The sequence below is a fragment of the Geotrypetes seraphini genome, chromosome 1 (assembly GCF_902459505.1).
Source record: "Geotrypetes seraphini chromosome 1, aGeoSer1.1, whole genome shotgun sequence".
NCBI classification, from domain to species: Eukaryota; Metazoa; Chordata; class Amphibia; order Gymnophiona; family Dermophiidae; genus Geotrypetes; species Geotrypetes seraphini.
Window position 1 is genome coordinate 64,282,549 of NC_047084.1, and position 26,852 is coordinate 64,309,400.

The window sequence follows — 26,852 nt, forward strand, 5'->3', positions numbered from 1 at the left end:
CCAGCCACACCCCAACACTCCCTGAATCTCCCCTATACCTCAAATATGGATGATAGCAGGAGGGATGCCCAATACCTCCTGCTTGCTGGTCCGCCACTCCAAAATAACGGGCCTTCCTCTTCCTGATGCATCCTGGGATGCATGGAGAGGGGCCTAAGGCCCTGATTGGTTCAGTCAAGCCAATCAGTGCTTTTGACTTTTCCCTCTGTATCCCAAGATACACAGGGAGGAGCCTAAGGCCCCAATTGGCTCAGATGCCTAAAACCCCTCCTCGTGCATCCTAGGATGCACCAGGAAGAGGACGGCCCACCATTTTGGAGTGGTGGGCCTGCGAGCAGGAGAGACTGGGCATCCCTCCTGCTGTCATCCAGATTTGAGGTACAGGGGAATTACAGGGGTTGTGGGGGGGTTATTCAGTGGGGTCTGGAGGGCATCCGGTGGCAGGAGGGAGCAGGCATCACTCCTGCCAATGTTTGGTAAAGTGGGGAAGGGGAGGAGAGGGGTCGGTTCAGGGGGCTTGAGGTGACAGGCATCCCTCCTGCTGATTTTTATTGAAGTGTCAGGTGCATTCCAAAAAGTTGGGTATAAAGTTATAGAATACTGGCTCAGTGCACCTAACTTGGGCACCAACACTGGCAGCGGGTTTCAGCAGGCATACGTCTGGCACCCAAAGTTAGGGAGTGGAAGTTGGCTTTATTCTTTTGTATTCACTGAAGTCCCTCAGATTACCACACAAAGGTTGATTTTTTTCAGTGCTGATTTTTTGAGCGCCATTTATAGAATTCCCCCTTTGCTGTCTATCTTTAGTTGCCAAGTTATAGAATTGCCTTTATAGGCTTTTAATATTGGAAATAGTAGTTTCTGATACTGCTAAATGTATGAAATTCCCAAAGTGGGATTGGAAACTCATCCCTGCTAGAATCAATTACATATAGCAAATAACTTTTTAAATAAAAGGCTAATTATAAAAACTAAAATGTAGAATATGCCAGCTGATAACCAACATATGGTCCGTTCAGTCTTCCCACTTTCGCCTCCTATTTAGTGTTATGACATTTTTTCGCTTATGCCGAGGTCTGACTAATTGGGCAGTTTCTAGCTTCCTTTCAACTTCCCTTTTTTTTGTAAAGAGGGACCATGTCTGCCAGTGTGCAATCCTTAAATAGACACTGATTTCAAAATCCCAACTTCCTATGGCGTTTTCAGTTTCTGACATCATGTTGGTGTGTCTCTTAATTTAATCTTATCTACCAGTCTTGTGGTAGATAAGCCACCATACAGGCATCATAAATCTAAAGGTCTTTCCTTCTGTGCATGCACCGCTTTGGAAAATTAAGCCTCCCCAAAACCTGGTGAACTACTGTGTTTCCCTGAAAATAAGACCTGCCCCCAAAATAAGCCCTAGTTGAAATGTTGGATTCGTAGACTAGCAGCGCTTCCCCCCCCCCTCCCCTCTGTGCACCCTCCCCCTGCCGACCCTTCCATCTCTACCTCCCCACGCCAACCGCAAGACCGACATACCATTACCTTCTTCCATACAGTAGCATCGCGGCAGCAATCTAAATGCTCTGCGTCATGCCTTCTTCCGCCAGGGCATTTTTCTGCCACATTACTGATGATGTCATCAGCAACACGGCACAGCAACGCTCCAGTGGTAGAAGGACCGAAGCAGTCCATTTAGATTGCTGCCTCAACGCTGCCATTTGGACGAAGGTAATGGTATGTCGGTCTCGCAGTCGGCATGGTGAGGGAGAGATGGAAGGGGAGGGAGAGCTGGAAAGTGAAGGAATGAGATCTGAATGAATGTAAATGATGGTTGTGGAGGTGGGCAAGAGTGGAAGATAGAAAATCTCTGGCTATTCAAGATGTGAATAGATGAAAACAGGACTGTAGGGTGAGAGAAAGGAAGAAAAACAATGATAAGGGGATAAGGTGTGGATTTCCCTATGTCTCTTTTTATACTTTAATAAAATAAGTTCAGTATAAAAATCATAACTAGTCAAGGCTTGTGCAGATGGGATCTGACAGTTTGCAGGGCAGGGATGGCGACTGAGCTCAAGGGGACGGGCAGGGATGGGGATTGAGCTTGCGGGAACGGGGCAGGGACGGGGATGAGCTCACGGGGACAGGGTGGGAACGGTGATACATTTTTCCCCTGTGTCATTCTCTAATTTCTATCTAAGATCCCCAAGAAAAGAGCAAGAAATAAGGAGAGAAAAAGAAGAAAAGAAACGGCAAGAGCTGGAGAAAAAAGAACAGAGAGAGAAAGAAAAAAAAGAGCAAGAAATACGAAAGCGATTCAAGGTAAGGAGTCTTTGTAATAAGATACAGTAGTATTGCTTTCCTATATTCTCCAATACTGTAAAACTTTATAAATCATAGGTGAGAAAGGATGATGTAGTGAGGGCGAGAGGCAGCCCTCCCCCACTCTCATCTCTGCCCCCCCACTCCTTCCCTGATCCCCCCTGCCGCACACGCATCCCCCTTCCCTTCCACCTCTAGTTGTTCACCACCGTAAGCAACAAGAACTTCAATGTACTCCTCGCGACCCCTTCGTCTCTCCCGCTGATATCACTTCCTATGCACGGCACCTGGAAGTGACATCAGTGGGAGAGATGACGCAGTCACGAGAAGCACGTTAAAGTTGTTGCTCATGGTGGTAAACAACTAGAGGGAAGGGGGAAGGGAAGAGGGGCATGTGCGTGGTGAGAGGAGGAATGGGAAGGGATGGAGAGGAGGAGGGGTGCCGGCGCCCTTACCAATATGGCACCCGGGGGGGGGGGGACTGTGCGCCCCCACTATGCCACTACTTGTGGTTAGAGCTATGAAATTGTGAATTCCAATCCTGTGACCTCACTGAATCTGAGCGACCTTAGGCAAGCCAGCTTACCTGCGTCTGTGTGGGCCACTCATCTAGACTAGTGGGTTTCACTAATTTATAGTTTGGGCGCCACTTTTGATTTAAATGAGCTGATAGTATTTAGGAGGGACCAGGGCCAGGCAGACTTCTATGGTCTGGTCACCTTTTGGGAAAGGTCTTTAACTACCAACATTTACTATGGCTCTCTTTTACAAAGGTGCGCTAAGCGTTTTAGTGCGTGTTTAGCGCGCGCTAAATCACCGCATGCGCTAACCGCTAACGTGTCCATAGAATAACATGCATACGTTAGCGTTTAGTGCGTGATTAACGTGCACTATTTATCGCATGCTAAAAAACATAGCACACCTTAGTAAAACTTGTCTTCTAATCTAGAAGTACATAGCAGGGGTAGTAATACATATGCTGCATGCATTCTGCTCCAAAGCTTTTCTTCTGACCCATTCTGCCTATGTAGAAGCAGAAAGTTACATCAGAGGGAGCAGGTTGGGTCAAAGAGAAAACTTCAGAGCAGGCTGCAGACAGCATATGTATCATTACTGCTGCCAAGGGCATCAAACTCTAATTATATTAATGTTCATCTCTTTTAAGGTTTGTTTTTATGTAAAGCTTTGCTAGCATTTTTTAGCTATGAGTTTTAAGACTTTATTGAATGTATATTTTATGATGTTTTAAGATTATGTATGGTGGTAAACAGTATAGAAAAATTTTAAATAAATAAATAAATATTAGTTCTAGATAGGGTTACCAGATTTTCCGGAAGGAAAATTCGGACCCATGGCCACACCCCCAGGCCCTCCCATTTCCGTCCTGTTCCACTCCCAAGCCCCACCCCCAGACAGGATTCACGCATGTGCAGACGGAACGCAGTGATGTCACGCGCGCATGCATGTCACATCACCGTGTTGCATCCACGCGTGTGCGGATGCCCCTTCCCGATGCGATTTTGATGGGAAGCTTTTTTCCAAAACAAAGCGCTGGGTTTTGAAAAGCTGTCCGGATCCCTGGACATGTCCTTGAAAAGGAGGACAGGTCCGTGGAAATCTGGACATCTGGTAACCCTAGTTCTAGATAACTAGAGTAAAACTACAGTTCTCCATATTCAAAGTTCCCTAAGCTCAACTGTCATACTGTCACATGACTGCCAACGAGGTATTTAGGAATTTCCTTCCTCTTCAGTTGGTAAAATAGAATCTCTGGTGTACTGAGCAGTGTAAGTGTGCATTTCCTCCATGGGATGTAATGGTACACCGTTGAAATGCACAATCCCGCTCCACCATTTGTGCGCAGGACAAATGTGTGCTGCCACTTCCGCTGGTTTGAGGCCTTTCCGTTTGCATTCTGAGTGGGAGGGGGAGCACCCCCACTACACTTAAAAGTCCTCACGCTCCCGTTGGGGGGAACCCCCCCCCCCGCCCCCAGTACATTGAAACTCCCGTTCTCCTTCCCGTTTTCGGTCTTCGGGAAGTTTTCAGTGTAGTGGGGGGTTCACACACACACACACCCCCAGCGGGAGTGCGAGGAGTTGTAAGTGAAGTGGGGGGGTTCCCCCCACACTCCTCCTCAGAGCGGAAAGGAGAAGGACTGAAAGCGGCGGAAGCGGCAGCGCACAGTTGTCCTGCATGCAAATGTCAGAGCGGTATTGTCGGCACGCCAATGTCAGCGAGCTTTTGATGGGTCACCGATCTAATCCTTCATTTTTTACTTGCATAAGGATTTATTCTTTACTGTTGCACCAGGGAGGGGCCTAAGGCCCATCATTGTAGACAGCGACATCAGAGTAGGATGGACTGAGCACCCGTCCTGCTCCCAATTTAAAAGGTACAGGATGGGGGAGGGAGGGAGTGGGGGGAGGGCATCCCTCCTGACATTTATTTCTGGGGGCGAGAGTAAGGTCCTTCATGGCAGGAGGGAGTAGGCATCCATCCTGCCATTGTGCAGGGGGGGTGTTCAATCATGATGGCAGAAGAGAGTGGGCATCCCTCCTGCCATTTGTTTTTGGTTCGGGGGGAGGGCAGCGTTTGTCTGGGGTTGTTGGGGAGGGCCGTCGACAGTGGTGTGGAATTTTTTTCTTTTTTTTTTATGGGGCAGATATTTTGCATGCAAAATATCTGTGCCATTGAAAAAAAAAGAAAAAAAAACCCAGGCAGACCTGTCGGTAACACAGTTACCTATTAATTATAGCAATAAAGGGTTAAAGGATATTTAACAACCACTCTATCTTACAATATTCGGCTTAATAAACACCATCCAATTTATAGTTCTAAGCTGAATATTGTAAGATAAAGTGGTTGTTAAATATCCTTTAACCCTTTATTGCTATAATTAATTGATATGTGGGTTGGATTTTGTTTAGAAAGATCCGGTTTTCTGTATGGTAACACAGTTATCAACAGGTCTACAGCAATCGGTTTTTGCGATCGCTAAAACCCGATGCAAAATTGACAAGCAATCTTAGTGCATCAATTGCTTGGCTATTTTGCATGGGGTTTTGGCTAATTTGCATGGCCAGATTGGAAAATGGGCGATTGAGGGGAAAAACACACAGTGGGCTGTTTTTGTGCATCGGGTCATCACAACAGGCTTAGCGACGATCGCTGACTGTAGTGCATCCCCCCAGTTAGACTCCTGCAGTGTAGGCCAGTAAAACGCTGGCCCACATTGCAGGCATCTACGTTTTTTCTTAGGCGTTGTTAGCCGTGATTCTACTAATGGCACCTAAGCGTGATTGACACTCGGTCGGTGTTCATTTTTGTAAATGCTGCTGATTTAGGCGCCATTTACAGAATCCGGCCCTAACAGTCCACATGCCAGGTTAGCTGTTACACACATCAGCATGCTAAATGGGAGAATGCATTAATTTCCATATTAAACAGCCAACAAAGTTTAGCAAACAGTCTCTTGCACTGAGTTTATTACAGTCTGGCATTCAGTGATAAATGAAAGTTGTAAAATGAGTAGCTGAGGAAAATCTGTGTTGTGGTGTTGAGCCCAAACTACAGAAGGCACAAAAATGAAAGCAGGCTGTTTGTCCTTGTGTCGATACACTGAGACAAAAAGGAGGTAATTCTGAGTAGATGCAATTATTCTAGACATTTATATATGCATGTGAGCACATATATACTTAAATAGCAATAATCTGGCTGTGTACTGTCCTTAAGTATGTATAGGGTTGCCAGATTGCCTCTTTGAAAAAAAGAGGCTGCCTGGCCCCACCCTGTTCCGCCCCCAATCCCGCCCCATTCCGCCTCCAGCTCCACTCCGTTCCTCCCCCAACCCCACCCCCCACCAACCTTCCAGAGCTCGAAGGTCTCATTTGGAAGCCTTCAAGCATGCATGGATATCGATGCAATGTCACAGGCATGCGCGCGTAGGTATGATGTCATCATGGTAATGGCTGTGCATGCGCAAAGGCTTCCAGATGTGGCGGTCCAAGCTCAGGATTTCCAAAACCCGGAAAAACTGCCGAGTTTTGGAAATCCCTCCAGGCGCCCGGACTCTCCTCTAAAGAGAGGACATGTCCGGGCCTTCCCTACCAGTGCCTAACTTAAGTTGAAAACTCCGTTTAAAATTGATTGAGTAAATGTTTTCCCTTTAATTATATATGTTGAAAGATGGGGGAGGGGGAGGGGGAGGGGGAGGGGTGGTTTTTGGTCTTTGTATAATTATAAGAAATGTTTAAAAAGAATTTAGTGTTGGCTTTTATGTGATTTTAAAAATTGTTATGGAATGGGGGGAGGGGGAGATAAGTTTTATGATGGATTATTGAAGAATATTAAGTGTTGTATTTAAATTAAAATGTTATGATTTGATGTCACACTTATTATAAGATTTAAAAATGAATAAAAATTGATTAAAAAAAAAATTGATAAAAAGTGTTTTTAAAAAAAAATTGTAGATGCCGGAATCACGCCTGCAGAGGCATTTTATGACACCTAATGCCACTGTAGGCATGACTAATGCCAGAAGGGGCATCATAAAGTGTCTCTGAAGGCGCGATTCACGTTAAAGATAGGCCTTGAAAACCCTCACCTACATTTCCGGCGCTTACCTTTCCCAAAGGTGCGAGTCTAAAAACATTGCCATCGCGTGATTGACATGCAATCGGCAACTATTTTTAAGGCAGTCGTCAACTGTATATAGAATACGGGCCTAAGTGTGTATCTCCCCAATCTAGCCATGAGCATTTATACCAGCTCTGTGGTCCTTTATACCAGCTGTGTTTGGTCCTTTTGCTCTATACCCGTTCTCCTACATAAAAGTTTTATCAAGGCCTTGATAAAACTTTTCAGTGAAACATGTTGGCAAAGTTATCCCTGAAAGGAAGGCCACACATAAGCTAAATAACTTTATTAAGAATAAAACACTAAGTTACATATTTATCTATTTAAGTAATTTTGATAATAAATATAGGATCCTGTGAAGAAACAACACTTAAAGCCTGGGACAATGAAACAATGAAGTCCGAGGTGATGTTTCTGAGATTCATATGAAGAAATCAATATAGGAGAACGGGTATGGAGCAAAAGGATATCACTCTATTGATTATGTTTTTGGTTTATTGGATGTTCTTACTATAAGTTTGAATTTAAAAACTCAGTTCTGAAGTAGAAATGCATTTAAAACATAAACCTATAAATACCCAGTTAACACTAGTATTTCTATAAAGGAAAGTAGGCACCTACTTTCCATTACAGAATAGGCTCCAAATAAATACCTAAATGCAGAATTACCCTAAACATTACAAATCTATCTATTGCTGTTTCATAAAACCAGAAACACATTTATAGGTATCTTTAAAAATGTTTATGTAGTTTCATCATCTAAATCTCCCTGAAAACTAACTAGATCTTCTGATAACTTCTCTTACTTGCTCCATGTAGTTGGTGGGCCCTATTGAAGTTGTTCATCAGGCAAGGGCCTGCGTAGACTACAAGGGTGGAAAAAATGAACTGAATGTGAAACAAGGAGACCAGATTGAAATCATTCGCATTACAGATAATCCTGAAGGAAAATGGTTGGGGAGAGTGAAAGACTCGTGTAAGACCTTTTTTCCTACCTTTTTAGATTTGTTGTTTGAATTTGAGTTCTATTTTACCTTTCAAAAATCATTGCAAAGCACTTTACAAATATAGCTCCCCCCCCCCCTCTTTTAACAAGCCATGTTAGGGGTTTTTTTTATCGCCAGCCGCTGCAGTAAAAGATCCAACGCTCACAGAAATTCTAATGCGTGAATCTGAAAAGGTGGCTTGGCCAATGGGCAGATTGTAAGCATTCCTAAAAGTTAGGAGCAGTGTTATAGGATATACCCGATGTGCACACAAGTTAAAGCGCAGGTATTTAGGCCTGGTTTTCCTTGGCCTAAATGTATGCACCTCAAAGTTATGTTGCGCACTGGCGCTTAGTGCAATTATATAAAAGGTACGCGCACCTTGTAAAATTGCACTAAGTACTGTTCCAGTCAGCACCAATTTTTTGATGCTGTATATATGTAGAATCGGACCCTATTGGTGAAATCCTAGAAATGGTGCCCAAATTTAGGTGCCGATAGTCTTTCTACTGGTGCCTAAGTTATTTAATAAGCACTGTTTAAAACAGCAAAAAACCACACCATTAAAGTGCCTGCCAGCACCTAAAACATACACACTGGAATTGCGCCTACATAGATGCTTTAGGCCGTCGAATGCCACTATGGGTGTGGCTAATGCCAGAAGTGGCATCAGGCAACCTAAAGTGCCTTTGTAGGCATGATTCATGACAAAAATAGGTGCCGGAAAGGTAGGCCCGGAAAACCCTGGCCCTACATTTCCGGCGCCTTTCACAGAGACACAGTTCTCTATAGGGCGCCGTCGCGTGATTGACAGGTGACCGGCGGCCGCTTTGTAGGTAGTCGCTGATATCGGCGCCCTTTAGAGAATTCGGGCCTATGTATGTACATGCAAATTTTTGATGCTATACAGTATATACGTAGAATCAGGCCCTATGCGTGTGCATGTAAACTCTGCCCATGGTTTTGCCCAGAATGGCACAGAAAATTGGGTGCCAAAAAAAATTGGTGCTGAATTGTATTCTTTAAATGTGCTCTGGGATGAGCACTCTTTATAGAATAGTGCACAGCTTTGAGATCACGCTCAACTTTGTGGTGCAAGGATTTACACCAAAGGAAGCCGGATGTAAATCCTGGCAAGCTAGTTTGCTATGAATCTGCATTATTATATAACATTGTGTGCTTCTTAAGGGAACACCCCTGACCTGCCCATTTCCCATCCTACTACCACTTATCACTTATATAGCACTGAAAGGCATACGCAGCGCTGTACATTTTGACATTTATAGACAGTCCCTGCTCAGAAGAGCTTACAATCTAACTTGGACAAACAGAACCAACATATAGGGGTGGGGATGCAGAACCCAAGGTGAAAGGAGTTAGTTGTTGAAAGCACTCTCAAAGAAGTGGGCTTTTAACTGGGCCTTGTACACTACCAGAGACAAAGCCCACCGTAGGGATTCGGGCAGCAAGCATTCGGCGCAGCAAGGCAGAAAGGAGTTGACAGTTGAAGAGAAGGGCACAGATTGGAGGAACTTACAAGCTGAACGGAGCTCACGGGGGGATCGTAGGGGGAGATAAGTAAAGAGAGATAGTGAGGGGCAGCTGAGTGAGTGCATTTGTAGGTCAGCAAGAAGAGTTTGAATTGTAGTCTGAAACGGATGGTAAGCCAATGAAGTGATTTTAGGAGAGGGGTAATGTGGGTACACTTCCCCCTCTGTATTCGCAAATTCCGTATCTACGGATTCGCTTATTCATGGTTTTAAACCAAAAAAATGCATTTTCATTTTTCAGGCTATTTTAAGCCCTGTAAGCCCCCCCCCCCTCCCCCTTAGGCCTTACCTGGTGATCTAGCAGGTTTTCGGTCCAGGAGCGATCTTCCCACGCTCCTGCCCCGTGCAGATCACTCACAGGAAATGGCTGCTCGAGCTCCCGTTGTCTCTTGAGACTACAACGGGAGCTCAAGGCAGCCATTTCCTGTGAGCAATCTGCATGGGGCAGGAGCGTGGGAAGATCGCTCCTGCCCCGAAAACCCGCTAGACCACCAGGTAAGGCTTAAGGGGGGGGCTTACAGTGTTTAAAATAGCTGGGGGGAAGCAGGGGTTAGGAGTAGAATCGGCCCAAATATTATTGCAGATTTTTAATATTCACGGGCCGGCTCTGCCCCTAACCACCCCGAATACGGAGGGGGATGTGTATAGCGGCTCTCCCGGAATATAAGTCGTGCAGCTGGATGAATTAGAGGGGAGCGAGATGGCTAAGTGGAAGGCCTGAGAGTAGGGAGTTGGAGTAATCTAAGCATGAGGTGATGTCTAACAAAGCTTCAAAATACATTTCAAGGCAGTTCTACCTATGGCAGCAAAATCAGCAATGTCCACGACCATTATGTGTGTGGTAATCAGTAGAGTCTGTCAGCAGAGCAATCTTCTGTCTGCTTTTAAGTGAAAAAATAGTTGATGACAAGGTTTCTGCTTTTACAGATGGCTATATTAAAACAACCCTGGTAGAGATTGACTATGATTCTCTGAGAGACAAAAAGTCTACATCAAAACAAGAAGAAAACGACCAAGAAGTTTATGATGATGTTGGTGAACAGGACAGTATCAACAGGTAAGTCAGATTTGTGCTGAAAATGTCCGGAGGCTGCAAATGAAAGTTTGACCAATTCAATCTCTAAAGGGTCTTTCTCCTAAAGGGTGCTAAGTTACTGCAAGTAGCATGCCTTAACAGCAAAAATTAAAATGTGCTACGTGCAAAGACTATGTGGTAATTTTTGCACTAAACAGTTAAAAAATACAGTCTAAAGATAAGTGCAACTTAAAATAATATTTAATATTGAAAATTGATGAATTATAAGAAGTACATTGTGTGCAGGGCTGATGACGAGATAAAGCTCAGAGCAACGAGAATAATCGAGCTCTGAGTTTCACTGCTGAAGCCTGAAAAGCATTAGAGATCTGAAGATGTAAGCAATCCTAGGTATGTTTTAAGGTGTATGATTGTAGACTTAGGATACAAAATATTGGTGCAGTTATTACCTGATAACTTAAAACTTAGGCACCTGTACTATAGGCCGGGGTTTTAAAGGCCTGCATTATAGGTGCCTAAGGGCTAGATTTACTAACCTGCCCGAATCGTTACAATCCATTTCCGATTCGGGCAGGTCCGACTGATTCACAAATCAGTCTTATTCAAATGGGGGTGATCGGAGGAACGCCCCCATTTGCGAGCAGGGATCACAAATGTGCGATCCCTGCTCATGCGCAGACCCTGACAGTAGTGACTGGAGAAGCAGCCTCCTGTCACTGCTGTCAGGGCTCTGCCCTGATCTCTCTTGCCTGCCCTGCTCTGCCCCGATCTTTCTTGCCTGCTCTCTGGACTCTCCTGATCTCTGCTGCCATTCCCCACAGTGCAAGCCCATGGTTTTAAAGCGGGCCTGCGCTGTGGGGAACAGCAGCAGAGAGCAGGAGAGTCCGGCGAGCAGGCAGGAGAGATCGGGACAGAGTAGGGCAAGCAGGAGAGCCTACACTAGCCCCACCCACCAGCTTGACCCACCAGCCCTGCCCAACCCCCCCAATCAAGCATGGCCGGCCTATCGGCTCCACCACCTCACCCACGACCGGCCCACCCCAGGTCAGCCCAGGCAGTCGGGCCTGGCCCACCTGCCCTGCGTACTTGTTAAACAGTTGGGAGCAGGAGGGGTGCCCGGAATCTCCTGCTCCTAGACCAATCTTCGGAAGCAGGAGGAAAGTCCTCCTGCTCCTGCTTTCCCAGCCACCGCTGCACAATAGCGGTCTTAGGCCCTACCCTGGCACATCATCTGATGCACGGGGAGGAGCCTAAGGCACTGATTGGCTGAGATGTCTTGGGCTCCTCCCTGGGAAAAGCCCGAGGCGCCTCAGCCAATCAGTGCCTTAGGCCCCTCCCCATGCTACAGATGATGCGCCAGGGCGGGGCCTAAGGCTGCTATTGTGCAGCAGCAGCTGGGGGAGTAGGAGCAGGAGGACTTTTCTCCTGCTCCCGAAGATTGGCCTAGGAGCAGGAGAGTCTGGGCACCCCTCCTGCTCCCAGCTGTTTTAAAGGTACGGAGAGGGAGATGGGTGCAGAGGATCGCTGGGGAGGTTAGTGAATACTGTAGTGCAGGAGGGAAATCTGGTCGCAAAGGTGTCACAAACCGATCAGTATACGATCGGTTTGCTTTGTGAATCTGGGCCTAATTAAGTTAGGTACCTAACTTTAAGCACCTCATAGAATTTCTCCCTTAGGGCCTCCTATTGAGGAGGTGCTAATTAAACCTGTGCTTACTGCAAAAGTGACAATTACTGCATGGTCAGAACAGTGTGATAACTGTAGTATGTAGTCCACACCTATTCTCTGCCCATGAATCACCTAGTTCCCACCCCCTAACCTAACATGCAATAAATATACGAGTTAGTACATGCACACCTCCATTCAACCATGGTAATAGTTGGTGCATCTTTGCAGAAATGGTTAACACACTCCAGTGGCGTAGCAAAACAGCCAATTTGGGGTGGGCCTGAGCTCAAAGTGGGTAGGCACAAAATTTTCTCTAAGCTTTCACACTCCCCCCACTCTCCAAAGGCAACCAGAACTCCCTTTTACCAAGCTTGGCAGACAGCAGAAACGTCCATGAGCCACCACTGCCAACACCCCACACACGCTTAGTTATTAGTGGTTCAAGCATGTTACCTGGTAGAAGAGAGTTCTGCCCACCTTTGGAAAAAGTCCTTATCTGGTGATGCTTGGGGACCCTCACTGGCTACATCAAGGGTCAGGGCCGGTCATAGACACGGTAGGGCCCAGGTTAGAAAATAAAAGAGGGGGCCCACTGGATCTCTTCTCCTCCCTGTCTCCACTCTGATCTCTTCACCTGCTATTACAATCACACTGACATATCCTCACCAAATACAGAACAAGGGATCCCAAATTAGAAATAAAAGTACATAGCCAAAAATTGAGTTGAGAATTCCAAGAAGTTAAACAGCATATACTGCAACAGTGGAGAAATGAAAAAGGAAATGCATTTCCTTTTCAAGTGAACACAATACAAAGACATCTGCTGTGTACATTTTAAAAAGCTAAAAAATACCTGGTGGTTACCTATTAATTAAATCAAATATAACTGGACAATATTCTGGGGGAAGAGAAAGCTATTCAGGAAGGATGGACTCCACCTCAGCATAGACGGAAAGAGGCTACTTGCAAGCAACATCAAGAGAGAAATTGAGAAGTTTTTAAACTAGGAAGAAGGGGAAAGCCGACAGTCGACCGAGAGTCGATAGTTCGGGAACCGGTATTCCAGGGGATACCGTGCAGGAAAATAGCGGGGAAGACTCACAGGATCATAGGCAAGACAGATCGACAGAATCCTGACAGATCGACAAGGACACAAGAGGGAAGGAAATGTAAGAAAGTAACAGGCCGCAAACTCAAGTGTATGTACACGAACGCAAGGAGCCTAAGGAATAAGATGGGGGAATTGGAAGCTATGGCACAAAAAGATAACCTTGACATCATCGGCATCACGGAAACATATTGGAACGAGGAAAACGTCTGGGACACTGTGCTACCGGGATACAAGCTATACCGCAGAGACAGAGTGGGTCAAAAAGGTGGGGGTATTGCCCTATACGTCAAAGAGGGAATTGAGTCTACTGGAGAGAACACGCCGGAAACGAAAAATAAGGTAAAGTCTGTATGGGTCAAAATTCCAGGAACGAATGGAACAGAAACGATGATCGGCATCTACTACCGACCCCCAGGGCAATCCAAAGAAATTAATGGAGAAATGACGGATGAGATTAAACGCAACTGCAAGGGAGGCAATGTAGTTATCATGGGTGACTTCAATTATCCGGGGATAGTCTGGAACCTAGGCATCTCCGGCTGCGGTAGGGAGACCATGTTCCTGGATGCTGTAGGCGATTGCTTCTTGGAACAACTTGTCAAGGAAAATACGAGAGGAAATGCGATTCTGGACTTAATTCTAAATGGACTACGAGGACCGGCGCAAGGAATAGAAGTAGAAGGGATGCTGGGAAGCAGTGATCACAATATGATCCGCTTCTACCTGGACATGGGGGCAAAACATCAATCCAGAATGAGGGCCACAGCACTGAACTTCCGAAAAGGGAATTACGAAAGGATGAGACTCATTGTGGGGAAAAAGATTAAGAAGAGGATAAGCACTGTAAAAATGCTAGAGCAAGCATGGTCCCTTTTTAAGGACACAGTCACTGAGGTGCAAAATCTATATATACCGCGTATCAACAAGGGATCTAAGAGGAAAAAGAACAAGGAACCTGTGTGGCTCACTGTAGAGGTGAAGGAAGCGATCAGGGAAAAGAAGATTTCGTGTAAGGAATGGAAAAGTCAGAAATGGCCGAAAACTGGAAAAAGCACAAACAGCATCAAAGCAGGTGCCATAAGGCGGTAAGAGGGGCCAAAAGAGACTACGAGGAAAAAATATTCAAGGAGGCAAAAAACCTCAAACCATTCTTTCGATATATCAAGGGTAAACGACCCGCGAAGGAAGCGGTGGGGCCATTGGATGACCATGGAATGAAGGGAGTGCTAAAGGAAGACAAAGCCATCGCCGACAAACTGAACACATTTTTTGCGTTTGTATTTACTGAAGAGGATATACACAACATACCGGAAGCCAATAGGCTTTATGCGGGAAACGAAGATGGGAAACTGACAGGATTGACGGTCACTCTAGAAGAGGTATGCATGCAGATTGATAGGCTTAAAAATGATAAATCGCTGGGACCAGATGGCATCCATCCAATGGTAATCAAGGAACTGAAAGGGGGCTATAGTTGAACTGCTTCAACTAATAGCCAGTCTATTGATCAAATTGGGAAAGATTCTGGAAGACTGGAAAGTGGCGAATGTTATACCGATCTTCAAGAAAGGGGAGATCCGGGAAACTACAGACTGGTGAGTCTGACCTCGGTACCCGGAAAGATGGTGAGGTGCTGATAAAAGACTGCATCATTGATCACCTTGACGGACAAAATATGATGAGGACTGGCCAGCATGGCTTCAGCAAGGGAAGATCTTGCTTGACGAACTTGCTGCACTTCTTTGAGGGAGTAAACAGGCAGATAGACAAGGATGACACGGTCAACATTGTATATTTGGATTTTCAGAAAGTGTTTGACAAGGTTCCTCATGAACGACTACTTCGGAAAATTGCAAGCCATGGAATCGAGGGTGAAATACTCACGTAGATTAAAAACTGGCTGGAGGGTAGGAAACAGAAAGTGGGAGTGAATGGACAATACTTGGACTGGAAAAACGTCACAAGTGGAGTGCCTCAGGGTTCAGTGCTTGGACCCATGCTCTTCAAGATATTTATAAATGACCTGGAAATTGGTACGACGAGTGAGGTGATTAAATTTGCAGATGATACGAAGTTATTCAGAATAGTGAAGACGCAGGGGGATTGCGAAGACCTGCAACGTGACATAAACACGCTCGAGAAATGGGCCACGTCATGGCAAATGAGGTTCAACATGAATAAGTGTAAGGTGATGCATGTCGGTAACAAAAATCTTATACACGCCTACAGGGTGTCTGGTGCGGTACTTGGAGAGGCCTCCCAGAAAAGAGACTTAGGAATACTGGTCGACAAGTTGATGAAGCCGTCCGTGCAATGTGCGGCGGCGGCGAAAAGAGCGAACAGAATGCTAGAAATGATTAAGAAGTGGATCACGAACAGATCATAGAAGGTTATCATGCCGTTGTACCGGGCCTTGGTACGCCCTCACCTGGAATATTGCATTCAGCACTGGTCGCCATACATGAAGAAGGAGACGGTATTACTCGAAAGGGTCCAGAGAAGAGCGACTAAAATGGTTAAGGGACTGGAGGAGTTGCCATACAGTGAGAGACTACTTAATTACCTAGCAGCTCATTTCAGAACACAGACCCGACAGAAAAATGTACTTATCTTGAGAAAATGCACTGGTTCTTTAAAGTGCTGTCTTGGAAAGTGCATTCATGCTGTAAACTGCTTTAATTCATTTTCAGCTTGTGTAGCTTAAAGTGCTTAGCTCCTGCTCTAAATAACCAAGGCCGCTGCTTATTACTTTCAGTCATCCAACGCGGCCTGCATTTCGCGGGATACAAAACATCCCCGCTGCGTCAGGGAAAAGCCTCCCTAGCAACGCTTCTCTGGGCTGTAAACATACTCCTGCCGGTTCTGAAATGAGCTGCTAGGTTATTAAGTAGTCAATTGATTGAGTTTAGTATGAATTAAAAGATTTAAATTAGATGAATTTTTATGTAGTTTTAAAAAAGAAGTAATGAATTAAAGAAATAAATTTTTAATTGAGTTTCAAGGTAGGGAGGATAGGTTCAAGCCAGTGATGTAAGCAGGAGTAAGGGAACAGATGTGTATGTCTCTGTGAGAAAATCCGGAATGGATGAAACTCCATGATCTGAGGCTTGTTCCCTTATATTTATAAAAACACCTTCATTGTCATTTTGGTTATTGGTGGTTTTTATATTTGATTTCATTTTAAAAAGCTAACATATTTCAGTTAATAAATAAAACTAAATTGTCTTTTTTTTGTACCATTGTCTGGACATTTTATTTTTTCATTATGCTGGTTCCAGTTTCTCTTTTCTGCTTTTCATACTCTCCACTAATTCTTCTTCAAGCGGCTGCTGTCCATTTGTCTTTTCTCCTCTCTCCTGTCTTGTTCCATTCCCTCACTACACCTGCCTCTAACATATTGGTCTTTCCTCTCTTTTTCTTTACTTCTCTGTTCACTCATTTTTATCTTTCTTATCCTTTTTCTATATGCTTTTCAGCTACCTATCAAATTCTGCCTCTTATTCTCACCTATTAGCTTTCCTATTTCCAATCTCACTCCTTTCCCAGCTTTCCATTCCCTTTCATATTTAACCTACTTTTACCCCTTGTAATCACTATCCTCTTATTCCTTGCACCCCCCTCCCCCTCTCCCAAGCCTTTGTCTCATGGTTCCACCATTCCCAGCATTTTCTCCCTCTACCCTTCTAAGTCAGCTTCTTCTTCCTCTTTCTCCCTGATAACCTGATAGCTCTCTGTTCCTTACACTCCATCCCTCAGCATATTTATGTCCCTTTTATTTTCCCTTCTGCCCCTTCCTCCATGGTCCAGCATTTCTCCTTCTCTCTTCACTCTCTTCCATTGTCCAGCATTTCTTCTACCTCTGGATCCAACATTTCTGTCTTTCTCCCCTCCCCCTCCCCCTTTTTCACATTTCATCTAGGTGCCCTGTTGTGAAATTATGTCAAAGAAAAGTAGTCATGGTAGGAATAAATTTTGCAGTGAGCTTTAGGCTTTCCACAATAATTTCATTTTTTTCTGTTTTTCCTCCAGCAGGACGGATGGTGGAAATGGAAGTGGAAGTGGAAGTGGAAGTAAGTCATATATTTGGTAAAATTCTGTGATACTCTGGAGTAGGGATCTTAGATTTCACTTTTTAAATTATTTTATGAAAGCAAAATGCTTTGATGTTCACAATGATTTGCCCAAGTAACTTCATCCTATGCCCTCTCCTTCCAGCGTTTTCCTTAATTTAATAAAGATCCATCTATTGTACATTAATGCCATGGAGATATTTAAACGTCTCTATCATATCCCCTCTCTCCCATCTTTTATACCCTGGACATAACTGAAACAGGTCTAAATAAAAATGTCCTTTTTAGAGTTGGATGTTTCTTCCCATTCAATTATCACTATTGGATGTCCTTATTTTGAGCCCTTCCTAGTCCTGTTCAAAACATGACTACAACACACACCCTTGCTATTTGAATAAACTGCAATGTAGGACATCCAGATTCTGCCATTCCAAAATTGTAATTTGGATGTTTTTTTGACAGATGGACCTTTTTGTTGTTGTTGTTGTTATTGTTATTTTGAGATGTTCTTGTGCTTTGAAAATGAGCCCTGTAGACCCCAATGTTTGTTAAATGCAAGCAAGAGCATCAGAAATCTCACTTTCCCCACCTTTTGCAAAACCAAGGAAGTGGTTTTTAGCGCAGGCCAGCACACTGCATGCTCTGCGTTGCTCCCGATGATCGTAGGAATTCTATGAGCGTCGGAAACAGCGTAGAGAATTCAGTATGCCAGCCTGCACCAAAACCCATTTTCGCTGTTTTGTAAAAGGGATAGGGGTTTACCTAAGGATACTTAGACCACAGGGGTGGGGGTAGTAAGGATACTTAGACCACAGCTCAATAACTAGCATCCTAAGTCTGAACATAAATATATCATACCACAAAAAAAAACCTTCACAAATATTTCTACAAATAAATTTATTTTTCAAAACTCAAAAAAATTCCAAAGTAAAAATCAAGAAATATGATATGTGAAGTTCTGTTATAGTTAGAATTTTGCCTTGGAATTACTTCACTCCCCTTTTGTTTAAGAGTGATGAATATATTTCAACTGTTATTTTTTTTTTTCGTAGCCTTTTTTCCACCTCCTCCAGGTGATGATGACATCTACGACGGCATTGAAGACAGCATTAGGTAGGCATGTACTACATTTAAGTTATTTTACTATTTCATAACCATCATTGGAAGTAGTAACATTTTATATATACAGATCTGCCTCTAAACATTTTATATTCTCTTTAAGAATTTTAGGGGTCCTTCTTTTATAAAGCCGCGGTAGCGGCTGTGCTGTGGTAATCGCTCCGACGTCCATAGGGATTTAATGGTCATCAGAGCATTTGCCACATGGCAGCCACTACCATGGTCTCAAAGCAGGTATGCAATAGTTTGAGAATAACATGGTTTTTACTGCTTTCTAAAAAGCAGCCCATTGTATACGTATTGGCTGCATGACTCATAATGCGCATTAATTCTTTAGCAAATGCTAATCAGATAACGCACCTAATTAAAAGGAATCTTTAATAAATATTATTTAAAAAATATGAGGAAGAGGGTGGAACTAAATCAATGAAGAAAGCCTTATAAGTCATTAGATTCAAGGAGTAAGACAAAAAGATTGACAATAAGAGGAACGCCAAGACATTGCAAATTCAGCTTCATCAGGATGTTTGGTATATGTACAGAAGTATGAGCATTGCATTTTGGATCCCTCAGCCACCTTCCCCCCACCCCCAAACCCAAAAAATGGCAGGAGGGATGCCCACTCCCTCCTGCTACTGTATACCCCACCCCCACCCCCTGAACCCAAAACAAATGGCACGAAGGATGCTCACTCCCTCCTGCCACAGGATGCTTCCCCCAAACCCAAAAAATGGCAGAAGGGATGCCCACTCCCTCCTGCCACTAGATGCACACACCCCCAAACCTCCCCCGTACCTTATAAAAATGTCAGAAGCAGTAAGCCTGCTCTTAGGCTCCTGCTTCTGTGTCCGCCCGTCTAAATGATGGGCCTTCCCCTCCTCGGTGCATCATGTGGTACACGGGGCGGGGCCAAAGGCCCTGATTGACTCAGATACCTAAGGCTCCTCCCAAGAGATGGGACCTTAGACATCTGAGTCAATCAGTATCCAGGATACTGAGGGAGGAAACTAAAGCCCTGATTGGTCAAACCAGTAGGCATGATTCTGTAAACAGCACCTAACTTTGATTGGCATGCCATTTTCCTAGGCTCCTACCAAGTTAGGCACTGTTAATAAAATCAGGTCCAAAATGCCTCTTTTATAGCCACAATGGAAATGGGCTTTGCACTGGGAAAGATCTGTATTAAGATGCGCTAAGCCCATTTACTTAGCACAGCTTAGTACAAAGACCCCTGAGATCCTAACATAAAGATCACATCCTTTGACTGATATAAATGTCAGGAGAAATGGCCACGGATGCAGTTTTTATTCAAATATTAGTTAGAATCACTGGCATATAAAATGCTTCCCTGGAAGCCAAGGAAAATAGTGAAACCAAATATTTAAAAAAAGTAAACATGGCAACCAAATGACCGCTAATTTGTTGAATCCTCTTTTTAGAATAGCTTTATTTCATGAACTATTGCCTAAGAATAGCAGTTGTGGAGGTAACATCATGTGATTTGGCAGCTCCTATCAAAGGAGGTTAATAAACAAGAGACTATAATTTCATGACAAATTTCATTGCCCAGTTCCATTACCTCTTAATAAGCAGATGCCTACAATGGATTTCACGTCTGGAGAATATCAGATTGAAAAGATGTTTCAAGTTTATTTAGACAGTATACATAAAGCTAAAAGCAATTTAAAACATTCTAAGTCTTTTCAGTCAAGGCATGACTTTGAATGCCAGGACCAAACTTGCACTTCCAATGGCAAGAGCACCACTGCTAGTGGCCTTGTATCCACTCTGGCCTAGATTCACTGAACTCACCAATCTGGATCGTTGTTAGTCGATTCGTGGCCGAGTTTTGCCGAGTGACCGATTCACCACAGATTCAGCATACAAATGATCTGATTGGACGCACACCCACAAACGATCTCATGGATCGCTGTAGAGCGATCAAGATGCATGTGCAGATTATCCTTGTTGGTTGTAGATGCCATTTGTGCATGCGCTTGCTCTTCACACAAGCGAGCTCAAAATAAAGGGAGACGGGTGGCTGCAGTTTACTTGTTGGCCTTATGAGTGGATATTTTAAAAGGAATCATTTCAATTTGTACAGCCAGATTATGGAACAGCACGCTTTGTGCAGCCAGATTATGGAACAAGAACACGTTTTGATTATGGAACAGAACACGCTTTAAACCCACAGGTTAAAACCACGGGCTCGCATTGCGCTTTTTACAGAATAAAAAGGGAGTTTGTATACATATGTACAGTTTTATTTTTTATTTTATTTTGATGGTTGTTTTGTAACCTTGATACTGGGATTTTAGGGCGGCAGAGAGCAGGAGAGTCAGCAAGGACAGTAAGCGACTGATCCTCAGCAGTCGCTTCATTTCGGATTGGCAAACCCAATCGGTGTTTCTTCTTCTGCTTAGTGAATCGATGGCTTCCTACTTATGCATGCCATTTCCCCTCATTTGCATGGGCGGATCGGATTGGGTGGGAGATTGATTGGGCAGACGGTTAGTGAATCGGGTCGGAAAACGATCGCAAACTGATCGGGACACGATCGGTGAGTTTAGTGAATCTAGCCCTCTCTTAGCAGCTGCTCTTTGATTTAAAACAATGATATCCTACTTAGCTGGCATTTCTCATACGACATTGTTGACTTTGGATTTCTCACCTTCCGGGTTGGTTAAACCCCTACTGAAACACTGTTATCAAGTAAATACTTGAGTACAAGGAAATATTATTGAACATTTAATGAGCCTCATCTATGCAGAAAGTCTTCTTTTATTGCTCTAGAGATATATTTTCAGTTCCGATACAAACCTTCATTTTGTTTCAACAAAATATAGTTGTTAAGGGAAAATAATCTTTGTGAGACATTTTCTACTTATACAATTGGATAATACCAATAATTATTTATAAAGCACTGTAAGATACAACGGGTATAATCACACTGAGAAATTTCAGGAGGATAATGTGTGCCTACTATGAGTGATTTTAACATGTCATCTAAACACACCAACATGACTCTTTTATTATGACAGCAGTCCTTTCTGAAATAAATGAGCATCTACGGCAGTGGTCTCAAACTCAAATCCTTTGCAGGGCCACATTTTGGTTTTGTAAGTACTTGGAGGGCCTCAGAAAAAATAGTTAATGTCTTATTAAAGAAATGAGTTAAAACTCTTTATAGTTTATAAATCTTTCCTTTTGGCTAAGTCTTAATAATAATAATATTATCATTTATAGCTAAAAAGACACATGATCAAGAAACTGTTTTATTTTACTTTTGTGATTATGGTAAACATACCGAGAGCCTCAAAATAGTACCTGGCGGGCCGCATGTGGCCCCCGGGCCGCAAGTTTGAGACCACTGATCTACGGTGACATCCTTATGAACAAGGATTCATTGTTAATACACACTAATGAATGAAAGGCATAAAATATCATCTTCACACCCTACCTGGTTACCCCAACTCAAAACAGGAATACCTGATCTTGTGGAGATCTCCAAGCCCTGCCAGCTGAAGGCTCCTCTGAAGGTGCCCAGAATGCCCTGCTTCCAAGTTTCAAAATACCGTAATTGGCCAGGTATTTCTGCACAACCAACATGCGCAAAAACTGTGGGGTGCTGATAGCTGCACATAAATGCTGCCACCAACTTCCAAGCTTAGAAACAGGGAGTTCTGGGCACCTTCAGAGAAGGTCTTCAACTTGTGGAGCTTTGGAAGTCCCTCCAGCTACCACAAGGGTACACCACTGCAGGGTGGTGGGTCTGCTTACCCAGGCTCACCTGTAGCTGTGAAAGATTGACTGGTCCATTATCTCTATTAAATTCTGGAAGATCAAACCAATCAGGTTTCAGTTGTGTGACCCATTCTATATTCTCATTATTCTATGCCTACTCCAAAGTTCTGTACAACAGGAGGAAGAGAAACCAAGCACGTGGGCCTGGGGGCTTTTCAAGATGATAACAGGAAAAGATGACAAAAAGAAAACTGTAGAGGACAAAAGAGTTCAGGAGGATGAGGAAGAAGATATTGCAGATTCCTTGTAAGATTCTGTCGTCAAACTAGAGCATATTCATGCTAATATGGCTTATATAAATCAGTACTAACAAATTAGCCCAATCAGCTAACATCATAACCATCATAACCAAACAATCTCCAGTTGAGCTCGGCAATAATCAAATGTATTTTTGCATTACTTCTTTTCAGCTCTGCTGCATTTTCTCCATAAATTTGCTTAACTAAAGTACTCCACAGTAACTCCTAATCATCTATCTTTCTGCTAAAAATTATTTTAGAGATTATGGGGCTCATAATCGAATGAGAAAAATGTCCAAAAACCGGCCTAAGTTGGCACTTGGACGAACATTTCTCAAAAACGTCCAAGCGCCAAAAATAAAAATGGGTTTTGGATGTATTTCTAAACGACCTAGGCCTTCATAGTGCCACTCAACGTCCAAAGATAAATGGGGCATTTTGGGAGGCATGTCGAGGGCGGGAGTTGGACGGGAAGTGGGCTGGCTTAGACTTAGTCGTACAGCATGTATAACCGAGCCCAGGATTGACGGAATTTGGACGTTGTGACTTAGACCATGTAAAACATGGCCTAAGTCACAAAAACCCACCTAAATTCACCTAAAGCCTAGTCGTTCAGCCCAGAGGCAGCTTAACATAGAAACATAGAAGATGATGGCAGAAAAGGGCTACAGCCCATCAAGTCTGCCCACTCTGCTTACCCACCCCCTGTCTATGCCCTAATGACCCAATTTCCTTATCTTGACTCTCGTAGGGATCCCACATGGGTATCCCATTTATTCTTAAAGTCTGGCACGCTATCTGCCTCGATCACCTGCACTGGAAGCTTGTTCCAATGATCAACCACTCTCTCTGTGAAGAAATACTTTCTGGCGTCGCCATGAAATTTTCCGCCCCTGAGTTTGAGCGGGTGCCCTCTTGTGGCCGAGGGTCCCTTGAGAAAGAAAATTTCATCTTCCACTTCGACACGTCCTGTGAGGTACTTAAATGTTTTGATCATGTCTCCCCTCTCCCTACATTCCTCGAGAGTGTAGAGCTGCAATTTGTTCAGTCTCTCTTCGTACGAGAGACCCTTGAGCCCCGAGATCATCCTGGTGGCCGTCCGCTGAACCGATTCAATTCTGCGCACATCTTTACTGTAATGTGGCCTCCAGAATTGCACACAGTACTCCAGATGAGGTCTCACCATGGCCCTGTACAACGGCATTATGACTTCAGGCTTTCGGCTGACGAAACTTCTATTGATACAACCCAATATCTGCCTTGCCTTTGATGAAGCCTTCTCCACTTGATTGGCAGTTTTCATGTCTGCACTGATGATTACTCCTAAATCTTGTTCTGCTGAAGTCCTAGTTAAAGTTTCTCCGTTCAAGAAGTACGTCCTGCATGGATTTCCGCTTCCGAGGTGCATGACCTTACATTTCTTAGCATTGAAGCCTAGCTGCCAGGTTGAGGACCAACTTTCCAATGTAAGCAGGTCCTGCGCCATATAATTCTGTAAACTGCATTCACTTACTATATTACATAGTTTGGCGTCATCATCGAATAGTGTTATTTTACCTTGAAGCCCTTGAGTCAGATCCCCTATGAATATGTTGAAAAGGAGTGGACCCAGGACCGAGCCCTGCGGCACTCCACTGGTCACCTCCAATGTTTTAGAGAGGGTACCATTAACCACCACCCTCTGAAGTCTGCCACTCAGCCAATCATTGACCCATGCAGTTAGTGTCTCTCCTAACCCCATCGATTCCATCTTGCTTAGCAGCCTGCAGTGTGGGACACTGTCAAAAGCTTTACTGAAGTCCAGGTACACGATGTCCAAAGACTCTCCCAAGTCCAACTTTCTTGTTACCCAGTCAAAGAAGCTGATGAGATTGGATTGGCAGGACCTACCCTTGATGAATCCATGCTGACTGGGATCTCGAAGATTCCCTTCATTCAAGATCGTGTCCAATTTGCTTTTAATTAGTGTTTCCATGAGTTTGCACACTATTGATGTGAGACTCACCGGTCTATAATTCACAGCCTCTGCCCTGCAACTCTTTTTATGCAGAGGAACGACATTGGCTAATTTCCAGTCCAGGGGAACTTTCCCCTTACTTAGGGAGAGATTGAATAGCTCAGCCAACGGTTTCGCCAGGACATCGCTCAATTCTCTGAGCACTCTTGGGTGCAAATTGTCTGGTCCATGGTTTTGTTCACCTTGAGTCTTGCCAGTTCACTGTAAACTTCACCTGGTGTGAACTCAAAATTCTGAAACGGGTCTTCTGTGCTTCAACTGCGGACCATGTCCCGGTGCCTCACAGGTGGAGACTGAGTAGAAGTATTCATTCAGTAGTTCGGCTTTATCGGAATCTGCTTCCACGTAACTTCCGTCCTGTCTTCTAAGGCGTACTATCCCGCCTGTGTTCCTTTTTCTGTCACTAATATACCTGAAGAAGGATTTGTTCCCCTTTTTAATGTTTTTTGCCAGAATTTCTTCCACTCGAAGTTTTGCCTCCCTAACTGCCATTTTGACCGCTGTAGACCTGGTCCTATATTCTACCTTTGCCTCTCTTTTCTCCGTGCGCTTATAGGAGAGAAACGCTTTTTTCTTCTCCTTAATGAGGTGCGAGATCTCCGCGGTGAACCATTGGGGTTTATTGTTTCTTTGTCGTTTATTTACTGATTTTATGAAGCGGCTAGTTGCTTCATTTATGGTTGATTTCAGTGTTAACCACTTAGCTTCTACATCATTGGTCTCCGCTTAGTCCTGCAGCGTCCGATGGACGAAATCTCCCATGCGTGCGAAGTCTGTGCCCCGGAAATTGAGTACCTTTGTTTTCGTGTTTGATCTAGGGAAGCCTTTCCTAAGGTTGAACCATACTACGTTGTGGTCGCTGGAGGCTAGCGTATCTCCTACTGAGACCTCTGAGACACTTTCCCCGTTGGTGAGTACCAGGTCGAGGATCGCCTGGGCCCTAGTGGGCTCCGTTACCATTTGTTTGAGACGTGCTCCCTTTATGGAGGTTAAGAGCCTCCTGCTACCGCTGGTTGTCGCTGAAAATGAGTTCCAGTCTGCATCAGGCATATTGAAGTCCCCTAGCAGTACAGCTTCTCCTCGTAGAGTGATATTATCTATGTCTTCAATTAATTCTGTGTCCTTGTCTTCCAGTTGTCTTGGGGGTCTGTATACCACACCTAGATACAGGCATTTTTCTCTGCCTCTTGCCAGGTTTACCCAGAGAGACTCCCCGGTATACTTAACATCTGTGATCCTGGTGGTTTTGATGTCCTCTTTAATGTATAGAGCTACCCCCCCCTCCTAACCTGCCCTCTCTGTCCTGATGAAGTAGATTGTAGCCCGGTATAACCATATCCCACCCATGTGAGTCCATGAACCAAGTTTCAGATATTGCCACCACATCTAGATCGGCATTCCTTATTTCAGCCTCCAATTCTAGAATTTTGTTACCTAAACTGTGTGCATTGACATACATGGCCCTCCATATCTTGTGTTTGCTAAGTCCCTGTGAGGCGTATCCTACCCGAGTCGGTGTGACTCCTAAAGAACTGTTTGCAATGTGGGTACTTACCTTGGACATGGAAGCGGAGTTTCGACTCACCTCATCAGGATAATTCTTTTCTGCACTAATATGTGAATGGGTACCCTCCCCCGACTTACCTAGTTTAAAGCCCTGTGAAGCAGGCGGGCTAGTCGGTGTCCGAAGACGTTCTTACCCCTACTGGTCAGATGGAGTCCGTCTGGTCCTTGAAGTCCTTGTAGCGCTTCCCCATGGTTTAGGAATCCGAAGTTCATATCCCGTCACCATCCCTGTAGCCACTCGTTCGTCCTCAGGATACGTTCATCTCTGGCTCTTCCCTTGCCTCTAACTGGGAGGATCGATTAGAAAACCACCTGCGCTCCTGTCCGCTTCAGCCTCTCACCAGTGATCCAAAGTCTCTGGTGATGGTCTCCGGTGTGTTCCTGGCAGTGTCGTTGGTTCCTGGCATCTTGGGGGTGGGTTAGGGACCCATAGAGGAGAGGACCCATGCCCATAAGCACCTGTAATCACTGCATTGATACTTAAACATGTGCACTCCCCTATACACCCCCAAAACCCTTTTTTACTGGCATATAAGTGGCTCCTGCAGCCATAAGGGCTATTGGGGTGGTAGATAAGTGGTAGATAAGTGGGTGGTAGATAAGGGGATTCTGGAGGTGGTTTGGGGGGTTTACCATGACCTATAACGGAGCTGTAGGGAGGAGAAGCCATGGCACCCTTTTTGTGAAGTTCACAGCAGTGCCCTGTAAGGTACCCCACTATTTATGTGGCATGTCTGTGTATTC

General features: G+C 44.4%; 1 protein-coding gene across 11 annotated transcripts in view; it reads left to right on the plus strand.

The window, feature by feature from the left end:
• The window catches only part of FYB1 (FYN binding protein 1), a 223,014-nt gene that overhangs the window by 155,028 nt on the left and 41,134 nt on the right, over positions 1 to 26,852 (plus strand). For 3 of the 11 annotated variants that reach the window (XM_033932415.1, XM_033932494.1, XM_033932451.1), the window contains exons 7-12: positions 2,184 to 2,304; positions 7,762 to 7,918; positions 10,406 to 10,535; positions 17,323 to 17,363; positions 18,416 to 18,476; positions 22,392 to 22,532. In XM_033932415.1, coding sequence (XP_033788306.1) covers positions 2,184 to 2,304; positions 7,762 to 7,918; positions 10,406 to 10,535; positions 17,323 to 17,363; positions 18,416 to 18,476; positions 22,392 to 22,532 — 651 coding nt within the window. The remainder of the gene's footprint in view (positions 1 to 2,183; positions 2,305 to 7,761; positions 7,919 to 10,405; positions 10,536 to 17,322; positions 17,364 to 18,415; positions 18,477 to 22,391; positions 22,533 to 26,852) is intronic. The other 8 variants (XM_033932459.1, XM_033932503.1, XM_033932432.1 and 5 more) reach the window with 7 other exon arrangements.